The following is a 15,722-nucleotide window of genomic DNA, read 5'->3' as shown; positions in this document are numbered from 1 at the left end:
GTAATCTGTAGTCAGATATTTTTGCATAACCACCACAAAACTGACCATTGTCCCAGGCAAACAATTTTCAAAGTCACGATGTAATGTAAGTAGCGACAGATCCTTTCTTCCGTATTTTATATCTGAGTGAAGTAGATTATTAAAAAGAAAAGAAAATTGGGTGGAGACTTTGTTGGGGGTTCTGTCTATTGGTTGTTTATTGGAGGGAGGCAAATATGAATGCAGGGGGCAGGGTTTGAGCAGACTAAATGATTGGAGAAATCTGGCATACATCACAAGAGAAAACTTTCACTAAAGGTCAATTTTTTTGACCTGGTAATTTTTAATTAAAATATCACTTGACGTATGTTGGACTGTCCCAGTAAGTAAGTCCCAGCTGTACATTTTTTTCTTTTTCAATAATCTGTTTCACTCAGATGTACGTAACAATACGGAAGAAAAGATAAGTTGCTACTTCTTTTACAATGTGACTAAGAATCTGAGGAACAGATTTTTGTTTTCACATTTACTGTTTAGAAATTCAGCCTGGCAACAGTTACAAAAAGTACAAAGCTGATCCTACAAATATCAGAACAATCCCAGTCTCAGCTTAATGAGGGGGTCCAGCTGGTTAAAGACCTGACTACGTTAAAACACCTTGATTTCCCTGTTGGCTTCTTCCCAACAGAAGTCTAAGCTGCAGACATTGTGAATGCAAAGAGTGCCATGGGGTAGTTATTTTGCCCTGTTAGATGGATTTCACTCAAAAACAATGACTGCAGGCTTCTTCGGTGCAGAGGTGGAAAGTTCTGCTAAGAAAAGGATCACTGCATGCCGGGAACCAAACCCCACACAAACAATTACTTTATGCACACATATCGAGTAGAGGAGAGAGTATGACAGCAAGCATTAGTATGACATATATCAACACTCAATGCCTCATCCTCACTGGAGTCAGAAAACTTGGCACTAACTTCCTTCGTCCTTGGCTAGATTCCTGTTTCTGTGCATTACTGAGTCAAAACACATCAAGGCTTACACAGCCAGTAAACACACTTTTGGAGCCTTTTTTAAAAGACTCATGAGCTAGACTTTTGACTATCGCCATAAAGACACGAGTGGGCTGTCTGACCTACACCTAGAGTAGGTGAGAGGTGATCCCACAAGTGTATTCATCCATGGAAAAATACAGTTTTTGACATAACTGCAAACAAAGTTGTTACCAAGCATATCCTGTTTTGTTTCTACTTTTTTGTTTCTACTTGCTCAGACAAAAATACTGCCTTCTGGCAATACGTTTTTTTGCACAGCAGATAACAGTCTGTAGCATTTCTTGCACTTGCAATTTGTATCTCACTGTCTTGTGAGCAGGCCATGTAAGGCTGAGACTCCATTTATGCCCTGCCAAAGTGGTGCCCTTGAGGTGTCATAGCTGGATGTCAATGGCCCTGTCCCAAATGGCACCCTAAGCCTTTGTGGTCTTCCTCAAGGTCCAGATTTTGTGACGTAATGTCGCTTTGACTGCCGGGTAGAACGGTGGAAGTGCACAAAGAGGGTACTGTGAGCGCCCTTATGAAACCTAAAGACAAATGGGACATCCTATGGTTTTGTGGACTTAAGGGACACATACTTGCTCACGAGGGCCAATGTGAGTCTGCAAGAAAGCAATGGCAAATGAAGTGTGCCATTTGGGACAAGGCTATAAACTCCACGAGACCATAGGTGCCCCATTTGTCATTTTAGAGTTCCAAAGGGTGCTCAAGTGTGCCTCCATGTGGCCAATTTAACTTTTGGCAGTATTTTACAGAAATGTCCACTCGGATGAGGACCACTGGGACTGAGGGTGCCATTTTGGACAGGACTTATCTTGATAAAGCTAACAAAAATCTTGGTTTATAATAGGTTGTGTATTTTTCTATATATTTGTTTTTTTACTGATTTGCCATCTCTTGACATTTCCAGAGGTAGGGAGTTGTTCATTCTGAACACCCATGAAATACACAGGAAGGTAAATGAACCAGGATGAAGACAATTTGCATTAAACAAAGTACATTTACATCTACACACACATAATATAAACATGGACTAATACCGTTTACAAGTTTCTTTATTTTGTTTCAGAATATTTCAGAATCTTTGTACAAACTAAAGCATATAAAAAGTGTGTCCTTTATAAAACATTGCCTCACTCTTCTTTGTCGGGCACAAAACCAGCATCCTGGCTAAAACATCATTTGATATCATGCCAAAGGTCACATCACATCCTCTCAACAAATCAATGATCCTGCAGAGATGAGAAGAGGCGTGTTCCACGCATCATCTGGTGGTTTTTCCATTCTCATGAACATCCATCCTAAAAGAAAACAGCGAGCAAACACAAAATGACTGATTAATGTGATCACAGGGTACACAGTGAGACAAACAATGAGGTCAACACACCCATTTTCTTCTTTCAGATTCTGATAAAGTTCAGCCTTGTTATTCACTGAACTCAATCTTCCTGCAAACTCCTGATGCTTCCTGGAGTTGGCTTGAGTTATTCTATTGGTCCAAAGAGTGAGTAGAGACACAGGACCTGCAAAACAAGACCATATTTGACAGCTGTTTCTACTCGTACACAGATCTGATTGGCTGCTGTACCTCATATTGCCACATTCTGACTTGCCTTTTCATTCACTTTGGATGATGATCTTTCTGACTTGGCTTGTAGCTTCTAATTCTGACCATAAAATTGATGCCATGCTCGTGCAGTACAAGTAAATCGACTGTGCTGATGTAGCTGGTAGAGATGTGCGGATGGACTATTATTTCATCCGCAACCGCATCACAAAACTCATCATCCGTCCGCCATCCATCCACACCAACAATTTTGACCAATTTTCAAAACCGCACCCGCCCGCCATCCGCTGATACAAGGCGCTGCTGATGACAGCCGCGAGACTTGAAACCGCCCGCCACCCGCCCGAATTTAATTAAAATATATTTTTCGTCACGTCATCCGCCAGATCCACGGAGTCCGCGGCTATAACCGCCAACCGCGCATCTCTAGTAGCTGGTGCTTTCTTCGCTAGTTTTCTCATTAAAGATTGATCAATAAAAACATCATGTAGGTCCACACACAATGGTCCATTAAAGTGTGCATCTATGTATTCTATTAGCAGAACATCTCACATTCCCCAAGAGTATCTTGTAAAGCTAGGTTTATGGCTTTCAGATTGAAAGTTGCAATTAGGGTTGGGTATCGAAACACGGTGCCAATAGGGAACCGGTTACGACGTAAACGGTAGTAACCAGACCGAATAAGAACGAAAATTTTGGTGCCTGATTTCGGTGCCTGACTCTCTGTGTCATGAGGCCCACACTGTCTCGCATGAGCGCTCTTGCTCGGTCTAGATTCCAGGAGATTTTAACTAATTTGCGGGCATCAGGGAGCCGTTGACAATATGCGGGAGACTCCCGGAACGTCTGCTGATAGTGAGGTAATTAATGAAGATGCTGAAGACAAAACGCTCCAAGGTTTGGCTGCATTTCGCGTGTAAAATTACGCGTCAGAACGCCCTCTGGGTGTGCCGATTGTCCGAATCCCATATAGAATCACGCCAATCCATTGGCTGATGGCGCGGGCGCCGCCTCGACGCTCTTCCATCGTCATATTTTATAGGCGCGCGCCATCATCAGCTTCTGCTCCTCAGATTTCTCTGCCGAAAAATGAAGCTTGTCAGCAGCGCGAGGAGCTTGGCAGCGAACGCAGCGTCTCATTCCCTATTCAGAGAACATAGGTTACACCAGTAACCAGAGACGTTCTCTTTCATAGGTTCACTCAACGCTGCATAGCTTAGACGCAGTGGGAACGAAATACCAAACTCGCCAAGCTAAGTGCTGCCGTAACTAGTACAATGACCAGATAACTTACATGACTGGTTCAAGCAGACAAAACATGGGAACCTGGAGCCATGTCGAGATTATAATACCCTGGTAGTAATCTCTATTAATCTCCAGTATTATTACATTGTTTGATACAATATTGTTTTATTTGATATTATGTAAATGTGAATTTTTATTTTATATTGGTTTACTTATTATTACCATATGTTACTTGTATTTATTGTTTAAAGATTTAAGCTAATATTGTGTCCAGTTTGGCCCTGTAAATAAATGGGTATTATTTTTTGACAAAGTGGTTGCGGTTTCGTTATCTTAAGTACCGTTTCAAGAACCGTTTACGTACCGGAACCATTTAAAAAATATCGAGTAGGTACTGGTATCGGATAAAACCCAACCGATACCAAACCCTAGTTGCAATGCATTCTTGAGAATTTGAGATTAACCAAAAGTCATACTTTCTTGTTCACTACGATATTAGTTTAGGATTTTTTAAAATCTATAATCCAATGTGATTAATTTAATAAATAATAATATAATAATATTTCTATTTTAATCGAATATTATTAATAATAAAAAAATTAAATTAAAAAAACTACATCACAACAGAGGATTGATTACCAAAAAAAAACATAAAAGTGAACCTTTAGATTTCTCCGGAGGCTGCTGCTCCTCTGTAGCTAAACGTGGTTTCTTGTTCAGGGGCTCCGGGGAGTCCGGTGAATCTTTGATGATTTCACATTCGCTCTGTTCATCTTTCTCTCGCTCCATTACCCCCTTCAGTCTGGAGAAAAAGGTCATCAAAAACACACAAATCAGGAGATTAATGAAGAAAGCAAAATCCCCCGTCATCAATCTACAAGTAGCTGTGGTTTGACATCTAGTTCATTAACACTAACCTCTCAGAGTCTGTAGTCCAACCCTTCTCCTCTGTGTCCTTGCCATTTTTCTCAGTTTTGTCCTCTTTGTCCTCTCTCTTCCTTCCCCTTTTTTTCCTTTCCTCCTCCTCAGGTGGTTTGCTCCGACAAGCACTGATACACTCCAGCACACGTTGGTGCCGCTCACTGGTGCCCACATGAGTCTTTACTAATGTCTCCAACTCATTCCACATGATCCGATACTGCTCATCACTATATACATAAAACATCAGCATCAACATACATAGTAAACATGTATTCACTAATACAAATTTTAAAGTTAATGCAAACACACATTCCGTGTCAAAATCAAGTGAGCAGTCTATTTAGGCAGCATTGTTGCTAAAATAAATGAAAATCTCCATTTCAGTTAACATGCTTAGAAGGCAGCTGACTAGGTTTTGGAACAGAGCCACACAAGACAAATCGAAACCAGGGGCCTATACCATGAAGCCGGTTTAGGTGGCTAGCCAGCTATGTTTCAGTTTAGTTTGTGTCAACCCTGGGTTTTAGGGACCATGAAAGTGGTTTGGCTTTTAGAAGTGTTCATCGCCATAGTAACTTACGCTCCACGGCTAACCTGGTCCGGGGCAGGTTATGTTCTAGGTAAGAGGTTGCAAACTGAACTTGGACCAATCAGCTGTGAGGAAAGTGACATGTCTGATGCGATAAAGTCACTCCACCTGTTTCTACTCCAAATTAAAGGTCACTACATAGCAAATTATTTTTAAAGACAAAATCGTCTGGTTTTTAGCGATGCTTATTTAGAATAATAAATTTGTATGATTTAGATATTATTTATGTAATTATTATACCCTTTATCAATCACACATGTACAATTTTAGTTCATTGATTATTATTACGCAGTTTAAATGAATAAATATATAAAGGTAATATAAATAAGCTTTAGCATCAATAGATGAAGCTATAAAATGACTACATGTGAGCTTAAATGTTCAATTCTCTCTATACCTTTATCAGCTGCATAAAATAACTTCACAACTTTTACGTGCACTGATATACAGTAGCGAGACTTTTTCTTTTAGTTGTCCTCTTTCATAGACAGCTGTTTTCATCTTGCTGTGTAAATTTGTTTAAATTCTTACTATTTTAATACTTTTATTTAATAAGTGAATTGTGCTGCTTCTCTCGCAGGAAATTAATCTCAGTTTCACTCTTTCTCGACATGTGATTGGCTGTTCGCTACTGATGTCACACTTAAACTCCTAAACTCAGGATCAAAGCCTGAGTTGACAGAGAAAGTTGATGATCAGCATCATGGTACCAACAAAGCCTGGTTGGATTGGTTTGGTTTTGTCAACTCAATTCTGTAACCCTGAGTTTGTTCAACTACCATCATGGTACAGGCCCCTGATGCGATATCCTCACCGTTTGGGACCTTTTCCTCTGGAGCCCACTGTTGAAATGGGCAAAGGGTCACTCTTCCTCTCCATATCAACAAGATTATAGACGGTCTTCTGACAGGTAAGCACATCTTCATCTGTTAGAGTGTCCTTCACTATGAGGTTAGCTAATGGTACCACCTGGAATATACACACAAAGATGACCACAATACCCAAGAAAACACACACACACAGATCAACCGCACAATATGCATGGCAAAAACGGTCCAAAAATTCTTCAAAACAGGATTTGCTTATCAACCTTTTTGACTTGAAGGCCCCCAACTGTCCAACACAATATTCAAAGCCCCCCTAATAACATAATATTAACAGAAATATATACAAATACAGTTTTTTATGATTCTGTCATGCCTCGGCCCCCTTGGAAGTTTGTGGAAGCCTCCTAGTGGGCCCCTGCCCTCTGGTTGAGAACCACTGATTTAGATGTTGTCCCTCACCGCCTGCATGTTGAAGATGGTGGTCTGGGAGATGATCATTGGCCAGTATCGTGTGTGTCGTTCTAGTTGAGATTTGGCTCTCTCCACTGGAGATCTGCCTGCTGCATCTACCATTGAGTCCGGGAATGGAGTCAGACGATTCTCACGCATAAACTCACCGAAGTCCTGAAAAGAGATATTAACCAGATTTACTCTGCAGTAGGCTTGGGCGGTATCCAAATTTTGATACCGTCAAACCTCCTCCCTATTTTACCGGGGTATACGGTATTACCGTGACTAATTAAAAATTATGACATAAGGCTCAGACAGCGTCACCAAACTGTTGGCTTGTGTCTACACCGTTCAGAAACTGAATACCAGATCGGGCATAAAAAACACACACAAAAAAAATCAAGGCCAACCCGTGCACGTTGTGTGACGGCATTAAATGTAATTATGAGCCGTAGCCCTATTTAGACTCGACTATCTTTAATACGTGGGCCGTTATAATATGGTGGCACCAAATAATTGTTTAACCCAGGTGCTGAGGGGGTGGTAGATATAAATACTATTTATAAATGAGCAAAAATAGGACAATTAATAATATTTAATTACTTTAATTATGACAATTGCATTCATTTTATTAATTAATTTAAATTAAATTAACAAGCAACAAGCAAGAAGTGCATTTGTAAATCCGGTGACACACGTCCATTGATTTTTATTAATACAACTTTTCTGTCAGTGCTGCAAAGATTAAGTTGACGATCGCCATCTCCTAGTGAACGCGCATATATAGAGAGAAATGCAAATCATGGATTACATAATCAGAAGGTATAGGCTAGCCTTTTTCTTTTCGTTTTGAATTGTTTCGTTTAAAGAAATTGACGATTGATATCTCCGTAGTGAATGCGCATTCACTACGGAGATATCAATCGTCAATTTCTTTAAACGAAACAATAGAGAGAAATGCACATCATGGATTAATCAGAGAGTATGCTGCCTATATTTCTTTTCCTTTTGAATTATTTCGTTTAGAGAAATTGACGAATCGCCATCTCCATAGTGAACAATAGAGAGAAATGCACATCATGGGTTAAATAATCAGAGAGTAGGCTAGCCTATTTCTTTTCGTTTGGAATAGTTTCGTTTAATTTGATGATCGCCATTTTCGTATTAACGCGCATAGAGAGAAATGCTCATCATGGATTAAATAATCAGCGAGTGGCCTATTTCTTTTCGTTTTGAATTGCTCGTTTAATGAAATTTCAAGCTTTATTTAGATATCTGTCATGTCTGTGAGATATACACTGAGTTTCGGTTAATTTATGATGAGATTTCAATGCAAGTGACCGCGGCGCGCCAGCGCACGATCATGTCATGATTATGTTGTCTGCTATATTTGATTCTTATTTATTATTGGTTGATAAAAAAATTATTAAAATTAAGATACAATTTATACAAAACGAAATTCACTTTAAAGAAAGGCCTTTTACAAAAGGAAACTTAATTAAGTGGTCAATGTCTGACTCCCGATGCATCCCATCTTACTCGTGCTGTTCAGTTTTAATTATCAACGTAAAAAAAAAAGTATAAAATTTTAACAAATATAAACTAATGCGCTTATTTAATGAACTCGGGGCAAAATTCATCTTCGCAGCAGTGAGTGGTTGCTTCGGAAATGCGACATTAGGTTAGAGGTGTTTCCATCTCTCGCGTCACCTTTTTTATTGCAACATTTACAAATTGCCTCGTCAGTATTTACCGCCTCTCCCTTCTCTCTCTCTCTCTCTCTCTCTCTCTCCTCCACACTGTCACTTGATGACAACTACATAAGCATTTTTAGGCATTGAATAAATTATATTTATTTATTATATATAAGTGCCGGTAATGACGGTATTGAAACTGATACCGTTGCTATTTTAAGACCCCGCGGTATACGATATTACCGTAATACCGCCCAACCCTACTCTGCAGCCACATGCAGGAAATATAATGCATCAATTCTGCATTAACATTGCATGTTGTCATTTTTGAAAAAAAATGTCCCAAAAATAAGTTGGGCAACACTCATAGCTGCAAATTGGATTCATCTGTGGCTGTTGTGAACCGCAAAACACTTCATCACTACTAATGTACCTCTATGACAATGTTGAAGCTTCTGCCATTTTAGTTGTTAGTTTATAAAGCATGTTGTAATTACAAATTTGACAAAGACATACATGTTTTATACAGGTTGGAAACACGCAATTATGGTCATCATACATTGTGAACGCAGCACAAGTCAGAAGGTCAAAGACAATGCTTGTTGAGCTTACAGTGATGCGGTAGTCGGTCACTCGGCCACCGCAGCCCTCGCTGATGGAGGGCGGGTCCTCCAATGTTGAGCGTGTGCTGTTCAGGACATGCAGAAAGATTTCTCCTCCATGGCTGCTCAACATGTGACTGATGACCTTAGACCCTGACTTGCGGGGCTGCTCTAATAGCACTGATCGACCTGGTAAAGAAAGGAAAATATACAATAAAGCATGTACTTCCACAGTTTCATATCCCAGCCTCTCTCTTTCTGTTACCAAAAATATGAATGAGTGAAACTATATTCAATAAGAAAAAAAATCACCGTTCAACAGGAAGTTGGTGAGGCAGGAAGATGGCCGGCTGTTGACGTCCACTGGAGAAATACGATACGCCCCTGTGCAGTAATGCAGTTCTGCAAAAAGAAAGAAAAATCATGAATTTGTCATGTGGCAGAAAGAAGAAACATTTCCCAGAGTTCCACTCACCTACACTGTTGGTGCGTGGAGTGCACCATTTCAGTGTGACAGTTTCTTTCAGCCCACTGTCTCTGCTGGTGCTGCCGGCCATGTGCAAATCACCTACAAATGAGACAAACACAAAAATGAGTAACATTCTGCTAAATTTATCCATTTCTTTCCCACATAATGCATTAACTCTCAGATTTAGGACATGAATTTACAGAATTAAAATTTTTAAATGAACTATCCCTTAAATTAAATCATTGATTACCGGTATATTATATTCAAATAATATATCTTCTAATAATATAAATATTTTCAAATAGAATATCTCAAACATTGATAAAAAAGGTTTTTACTTGATAAAATTTGAAATTTCAAAGACTTTCTCAATATTTATTTTATAAAAAGTGGTAAGTATAGTAATAACATGTAAAACTTTGAAATGTCTTTATATTCACTCATTGATTAGAGGTTAATCATCAGATACAATATGTTTATTGTTGAAAATATAATGTATGATCGTTTTATAAGCTTATGTTCCACGGCTCAAAACTGACCCGGAATGTGATAATTGTTTTTTGGGTTTTTTTCCATTCTTTTTTTAATGCGTTATAAAGGTTAAGAACAGATGCTGTGGTCTAATGTCCAAATGATTTATGCAGTGAAATGCAGGCCGTGTTGGATTTTTGATAAAAAAAAATAAAAAAAGATTTTTTTTTTTTTTTTGCATTCTTTTTTTAATGCGTTATAAAGGCTGAGAACAGATGCTGTGCTCTAATGTCCAAATGATTTATGCAGTGAAATGTAGGCTGTGTTGGATGTTTGATGCAAAGGACTGATTTACTCACCACTCTTAATAAATTCCATATGTGCATCACGATGGTGCAGAAGCTCAACGTCGTAATTTGCTGAAGTGTTAGCATGCTGCTCCTCCTTCTCACACATGTACATACACACAAATACACATACGCATCAGCAGCTGGGCCTCTACACCACTAACACATCACAATCTACTGCTGCTTTCATGTTTGAAGAGCACAGATTATAAAATAACTGTGCCCTCACAGATATGATGTCCACAAAGGCCTCGGAGTCTCCCAGCTGGTTCATGTGCTGTAGAGATCAGAGGCTGTAAGCAACAAATAGAGCTTACACACATTAAGAACAGGAGAAGAGAGGAGAAGGACTGGGAGAATAGAGACGGGTGGACTCCATGGAGCAGGGCGTTTCATCCCTGGGGTCACTGGCCTCAAACACACATCTTAAAACTACTGTGTGTTTCTGCAGGGACCTGCAGCTTTTAAAAACACAAGCGACCAGAACAAGAAAACACACTTCATATCCGGCCACACCCAGCCAGGGCAAAATACATCACCCAGAAAGAAGAGAGAGATAGAGATAGCAAAAGCAAAAGAGAAATACCCCCGATAGAGAATAAGTCTGGGGCTGAAAGGAGATCTAGAGGGTCAATTGTTCATCCAGCTGGGTGCTAATCTACACTCTTGGGAGCGCATGGATGTGTGGAATTATTTCTTTAGAATTCTGTTAAAGTCAACATGAAATGGCTTTCGCAACCCATTTAACTTCCCTGATGTGATGAATTTTAAAGTGAAACTTATTGTTCAAAAAGACAAAAAGGGTGTGGTCCTGATTTTATCCATTAAGAAGGAATTTATCCATTGTGATCCAAACAAGTTGGTTCTGTTCAGTCTTTCAAAAACTATAATTATATTATAAATAAGCCGGAATGGTTAAAGCATTAATCTGATTCACTTACTGAATCGCAAATTATTAAAAACAGTGTGTGTAAACACTTTTATGCAAGAATGATATTATATGTACCTTAGATTTCTGTTCAAATCTAAAATGATTTGGGGACAGAAAGCTGAGAGCAATAAAAAAAAACCCCAAAAAAAACCAACTTTATGTCTTCCTTTAAAGTACCAAATTCTTAATAGAACCATTAAGAAGAATCTGAATTGTTAATCTGACTTTTATTTCCGAGTTTCTTGATGTATCCAAATAAAAACACTTTTTTTCTTTAAAAAAAAAAATCTCTTATTTAAGACTGACCAACATTAAATTACAACATTGACCACTGACAAGATTTTAGAAAATCTGCATTTACCTACAAGAGTAGCCAAAAGTGATGCAAAATCATTTCAAAAGTCATTTCAAGGACGAGTAATATTCAAACAAAGTGTACACATTTTTTTTTTTTAAACGTGCATAATAAGACCAGGAATGTGCATTAGGAAACTAAATAAGGTAAATTTAGATTTCATGTTGACTTTATGCATTAAATAAATTAATGAATAATATTTCATATACAATTTAAAAAACTACTTTCCTTAATATGCCTTATATTTTTTTACACTGTAAACATACAACAGTATTGTCCAAATGTATTAGTTGTGCTTAGGAAAAAGTTACAATTATTATAGCCCAATTAAATATGTATAATATCTAAATGTATCTTTAAAGCTCCCATTAATAATCAGAGATTAGCAAGAGCTGGATGAGGGGGTGGGGTTTTGATCTGGATAAGTAATAGTAGCTCTTGTAAAGTACTGACCTGCTCACAGACATTTAATGTAGGCTAGCAAAACAAACAATAAACCATGAAAACAGCAGCTGTGTAAGCAACCGATATAGTGCAAACAAGTGATGAAGAGAGAAAGAGAGAGACAGGCAGAGAGGAGACTGTTTGACAGTCAGTCTGACCTTCATTGGGATGTTTGTGATGGTGGTTGAGGCCAAATCAAAGTGCTGCTGAACCAGCACATTCAGCTTGCAGGCTAGATAGCGTCCAGCTCGCACACTGTGAACCTCGCTGCTCAACACTGATGAGAGCTGCACACACAGAGAGACATTACTACACTATATTGACAAAAACTTTGCAGTATAGTTCTTTTAAATACTGAACCTGAAAAATAACCCATAATGGCAAGTGAAGTTTGAAAGCATGAAAGCAGAATGCTTTAACAGTAGAGGTGAGAATCAAAAACTGGTACTTTTTAATAGTTTTGTCTGATTTTTAAAAAATATTTCTTTGTTTCATAAAAGTTATAATGTTGTCAACAATTATGGAGCTGGTTCATTTGATTCAAGGCTCAGAACTCGAAGATTATAGAAGATTTTTTTTTAAATATCTAATGCAGAGAGAGATGCTACCTCTTTCTTTTGCCGATCTGAGACCAGAGTGTCATCACCCTGCGGATAGATGTGGACCAGCACAAGCTCGCACTGCTGAATCGGCATCAGTCTGCACAGTAAAAAAAATATATATATCAGTAAGAATACGAGCCTGATAATTGTGTGAGTCCAGCACTCAGAGGTATCAGAACTGACCTGTCAGAGCCAGCTGCCAGTTTGTTCTGCTCTTGAATGGTTTCCAGCACACAGTCCTCTAGCATTCTGACATGAGTGTCACTAAGAGGGAGAGACAGATATATATATACACACCTCCTATCATTCAAAAGTTTGGAGTCGTAAGACTTTTAATGTTTTAGAAAGAAGTCACTTATGTGCACTTATTTATTTTTTGAAAAATGCACTAAAACAGTGATCGTGTGGAAATGTTTAACATTTTAAAATACAAATAAAAAGTAATTTATTCCTGTAATGACAAAAGTCCATATGCACACATAAACATATTATACATATTTATGCAGATACATATTTTTTTATTTAATGAATGGAAAGTTTAAAAGAACAGCATTTATTTGAATTCTGATCTGGTAATGGGTAATTAAATGTGTAACGAATCATGTAAAAAAAAAGTATCATCTTTTATTGGAAAATTGAACAACAATTTATCAATCTTTTAAACAACTGATAGTATTCAAACTACATTTTTATAAAAATCACCTGTCAAGTTTATAATTTAAGTAATGAAATCAACACGTTAAATGATGTTCACTAACCCGGCAAGGTTTTTCAATTGGATTGGTATTTATTTTCTTTAGCAAGAAGTGTGATGTATTTCACTCAGTTCCCCGATCATTCCGATTCATCTTCAGCTATTAAAGAACAAATGTATACTCGTGTGTTATACATTACGTACGTTATCGACAGCAGGTTGAAGCTGCTCCAGCCACCAATTTCTCCCTCTTTTCACAAAGCGATGATGCATTCAAAACATCCCGTATTGTGGGTTTTCCAGGAAATGCGTGCATTCGCTGGACCTCTACTACTGTATATTGTATACGAAGGTTTTGTGATAGACATCGATGTTTTAATATCCAAATGATGTGGATTTGAAAGCAGATGAGTCGTAAGGTAATAAGTATTTATTTCTTAGCCGGCAAGTACTCAGTGAAATGTATTGTAAAAATCAAGGGATTTTTTTTTTTTTACCAGGAAAGGTGGTTGTTTTTATAGTCTCTTATAAAAATAAAAAATTAAAACTTTTACTTAAACCCATGAAAATGCAGATCATGCTGTAAATAATAGTGAAAAATCACTTTTTAAAAACTATTGTTCTACCCCTTAGCAGATTTTGACTAATATATACAGGTATAGTGCTTACCTTTTGGCATTGGTGAGACAGATAATGCGCCCTCTATTGGCCACTCTGTCAGCCGTGTCCATCAGAGCAGTACGAGCCTCATGCTGATATTCTGTAATCTTACACAGTGATTCTACAGCCGCCACTAGCCCATGCAGGACACTGCAGCATTCAGGATCCTGACGAGGGTTTGGAGGCCCAACAGCTGCCAAGGCAGCCATCAGCTGATAAACAGCACAGATATACACTTAACACTAATTCAACACAATGCTCAGATTACTCTAGTACAGGAAGGGTGCTTGATATGGACCTGCAGAGTGACAGATGTGCGTTTTACCTCCTGTGTGCTCTGATCTTGCTGCTTCCAGCTGTTCAAGATGTGAACCTCAGAATCGCTCACAATGTAGTTCACCTGAGAGACATTAAAGGAATATTTGAAACAGAAATGTAATTCTGTCATTATTTACTTAACCGCAATTAATTCCTAATTTATATCATACTTTATTCTACCGTAGAACATAAAAGAGGATTTTTGAAGAATTTTCACACAGCTCTTTTCCATACAAAACAGTTCATTCAGGGCGACTATACCTATAAACAGCACCAGTTTCCATAAACTCACCAGTTTCTTGGTGGGATAAATGTCATACAGGATTCGACAGTACTCCATGGAGCACTCAATTGCACACGTCCAGAGAGATTTGGAGACTGGAGCCAGAGGAATCACGCCCTGTGAACGGCTTTTGGTCAGCATGTCACATTCAATCAGCTGCCGGCTGGACTCTGCCATGTACGGGCAGTGATCGACCACAAAGGCCGTCTTGTGAGAAACTGAGAACATCCTCATCCTGGTCCTGCAGCACAGAGACTGTAAAAAATAAAATAGGCACTTGAAATATATGGATTTATGGCAAGAGAAGCCAACCTTGCTCCTGGAGAGTCACTGTCCTGCTGAGTGTAGCTCCAACTGTAGTCAAAGACACATAAACATCCTAATTGATTACTGGAAAATTACAGGCTGGTGTTTTGGAGTAGAGTTAAAACTGAACTTTGCAGGAGCATGACTATCCTTGTTTTATGGCTTCATGTTTTCATCTTCATGAGAGGTATGAATAAATGAAAGTATATACATACACACACAGAGAGAGATATGAAATACAGTAAATAAGTATAGCCGAAGTACATAATAAATTATATATATATATATATATATACACACACACTTACATAAAACATTAGCTAACATATTACATTATGCAACACCTTATGAAACTAAGCATTAATGTTCAGTATATACTGTAAAAAACAACAGTATTAATGTAAAAGAAACCTGTCAACAGAGTACACAAACAACTAACGTTAGCTACGTTAGCCTAAACATAGGTTGGCAATAGGCGTGTCTTTCTGAAAAGAAAATGTCATTACCGTTACAAAAGGAAATTACTACAAAGTTGTCGAGGTTTATTTAATTGATGATAATTATGTAAACAATAATAGTTATTATTTTACCACCTTGTGTGTCACAGAAACGCAGCTAGCTTTAGCTTGCTAGCATCGCCTGCTAGTTTCCCATCGATGGAAAATACCCACTTAATAAAACCACTCGCATAGAAAATTATGCTATATAATTGAATTGATAAAAAAAAAAACACAATGACAAATCGATTACATGTAAAAGGGAACCAGAAGAATTAGCAAACGGTCCGACCGAAGAAAAATAAAGGCGCAAGGGACATAATACGCCGTTACTCACATCCGTCCATCAGTGAAATTCCGCCCGGACTGTAAGTAAGCTCAAATGAAACGGTCCTGGTGCAAAATGGCATCATGGGGAT

The 15,722-nt window shown here is 38.2% G+C and overlaps 1 protein-coding gene across 7 annotated transcripts in view; it reads right to left on the bottom strand.

Annotated features, from left to right (window-relative positions):
• The window catches only part of ints13 (integrator complex subunit 13), a 34,359-nt gene extending 18,637 nt beyond the window's left edge, over window positions 1-15,722 (bottom strand). The window contains exons 1-18 of one of the 7 annotated variants that reach the window (XM_077234202.1): window positions 15,641-15,666; window positions 14,813-14,854; window positions 14,510-14,741; window positions 14,225-14,299; window positions 13,909-14,111; window positions 12,729-12,809; window positions 12,552-12,642; window positions 12,102-12,230; window positions 10,226-10,310; window positions 9,402-9,494; window positions 9,239-9,328; window positions 8,937-9,115; window positions 6,640-6,804; window positions 6,168-6,322; window positions 4,761-4,991; window positions 4,506-4,645; window positions 2,419-2,554; window positions 2,069-2,332 (exon numbers count right to left, since the gene is read on the bottom strand). In XM_077234202.1, the coding sequence (XP_077090317.1) occupies window positions 2,296-2,332; window positions 2,419-2,554; window positions 4,506-4,645; window positions 4,761-4,991; window positions 6,168-6,322; window positions 6,640-6,804; window positions 8,937-9,115; window positions 9,239-9,328; window positions 9,402-9,494; window positions 10,226-10,310; window positions 12,102-12,230; window positions 12,552-12,642; window positions 12,729-12,809; window positions 13,909-14,111; window positions 14,225-14,299; window positions 14,510-14,734 (2,115 nt within the window). In that variant the 5' untranslated portion in view covers window positions 14,735-14,741; window positions 14,813-14,854; window positions 15,641-15,666 and the 3' untranslated portion in view covers window positions 2,069-2,295. Of the gene's footprint in view, window positions 1-2,068; window positions 2,333-2,418; window positions 2,555-4,505; window positions 4,646-4,760; window positions 4,992-6,167; window positions 6,323-6,639; window positions 6,805-8,936; window positions 9,116-9,238; window positions 9,329-9,401; window positions 9,495-10,225; window positions 10,311-12,101; window positions 12,231-12,551; window positions 12,643-12,728; window positions 12,810-13,908; window positions 14,112-14,224; window positions 14,300-14,509; window positions 14,756-14,812; window positions 14,855-15,399 lie in introns of those variants that run through there. The other 6 variants (XM_077234200.1, XM_077234201.1, XM_077234199.1 and 3 more) reach the window with 6 other exon arrangements.

The sequence above is a fragment of the Siphateles boraxobius genome, unplaced genomic scaffold (assembly GCF_051911475.1).
Source record: "Siphateles boraxobius isolate OS27281-9 unplaced genomic scaffold, OSU_SipBor_1 19, whole genome shotgun sequence".
In the NCBI taxonomy this organism is placed as follows: domain Eukaryota; kingdom Metazoa; phylum Chordata; class Actinopteri; order Cypriniformes; family Leuciscidae; genus Siphateles; species Siphateles boraxobius.
This window is presented reverse-complemented; position numbering and strand designations above follow the sequence as displayed.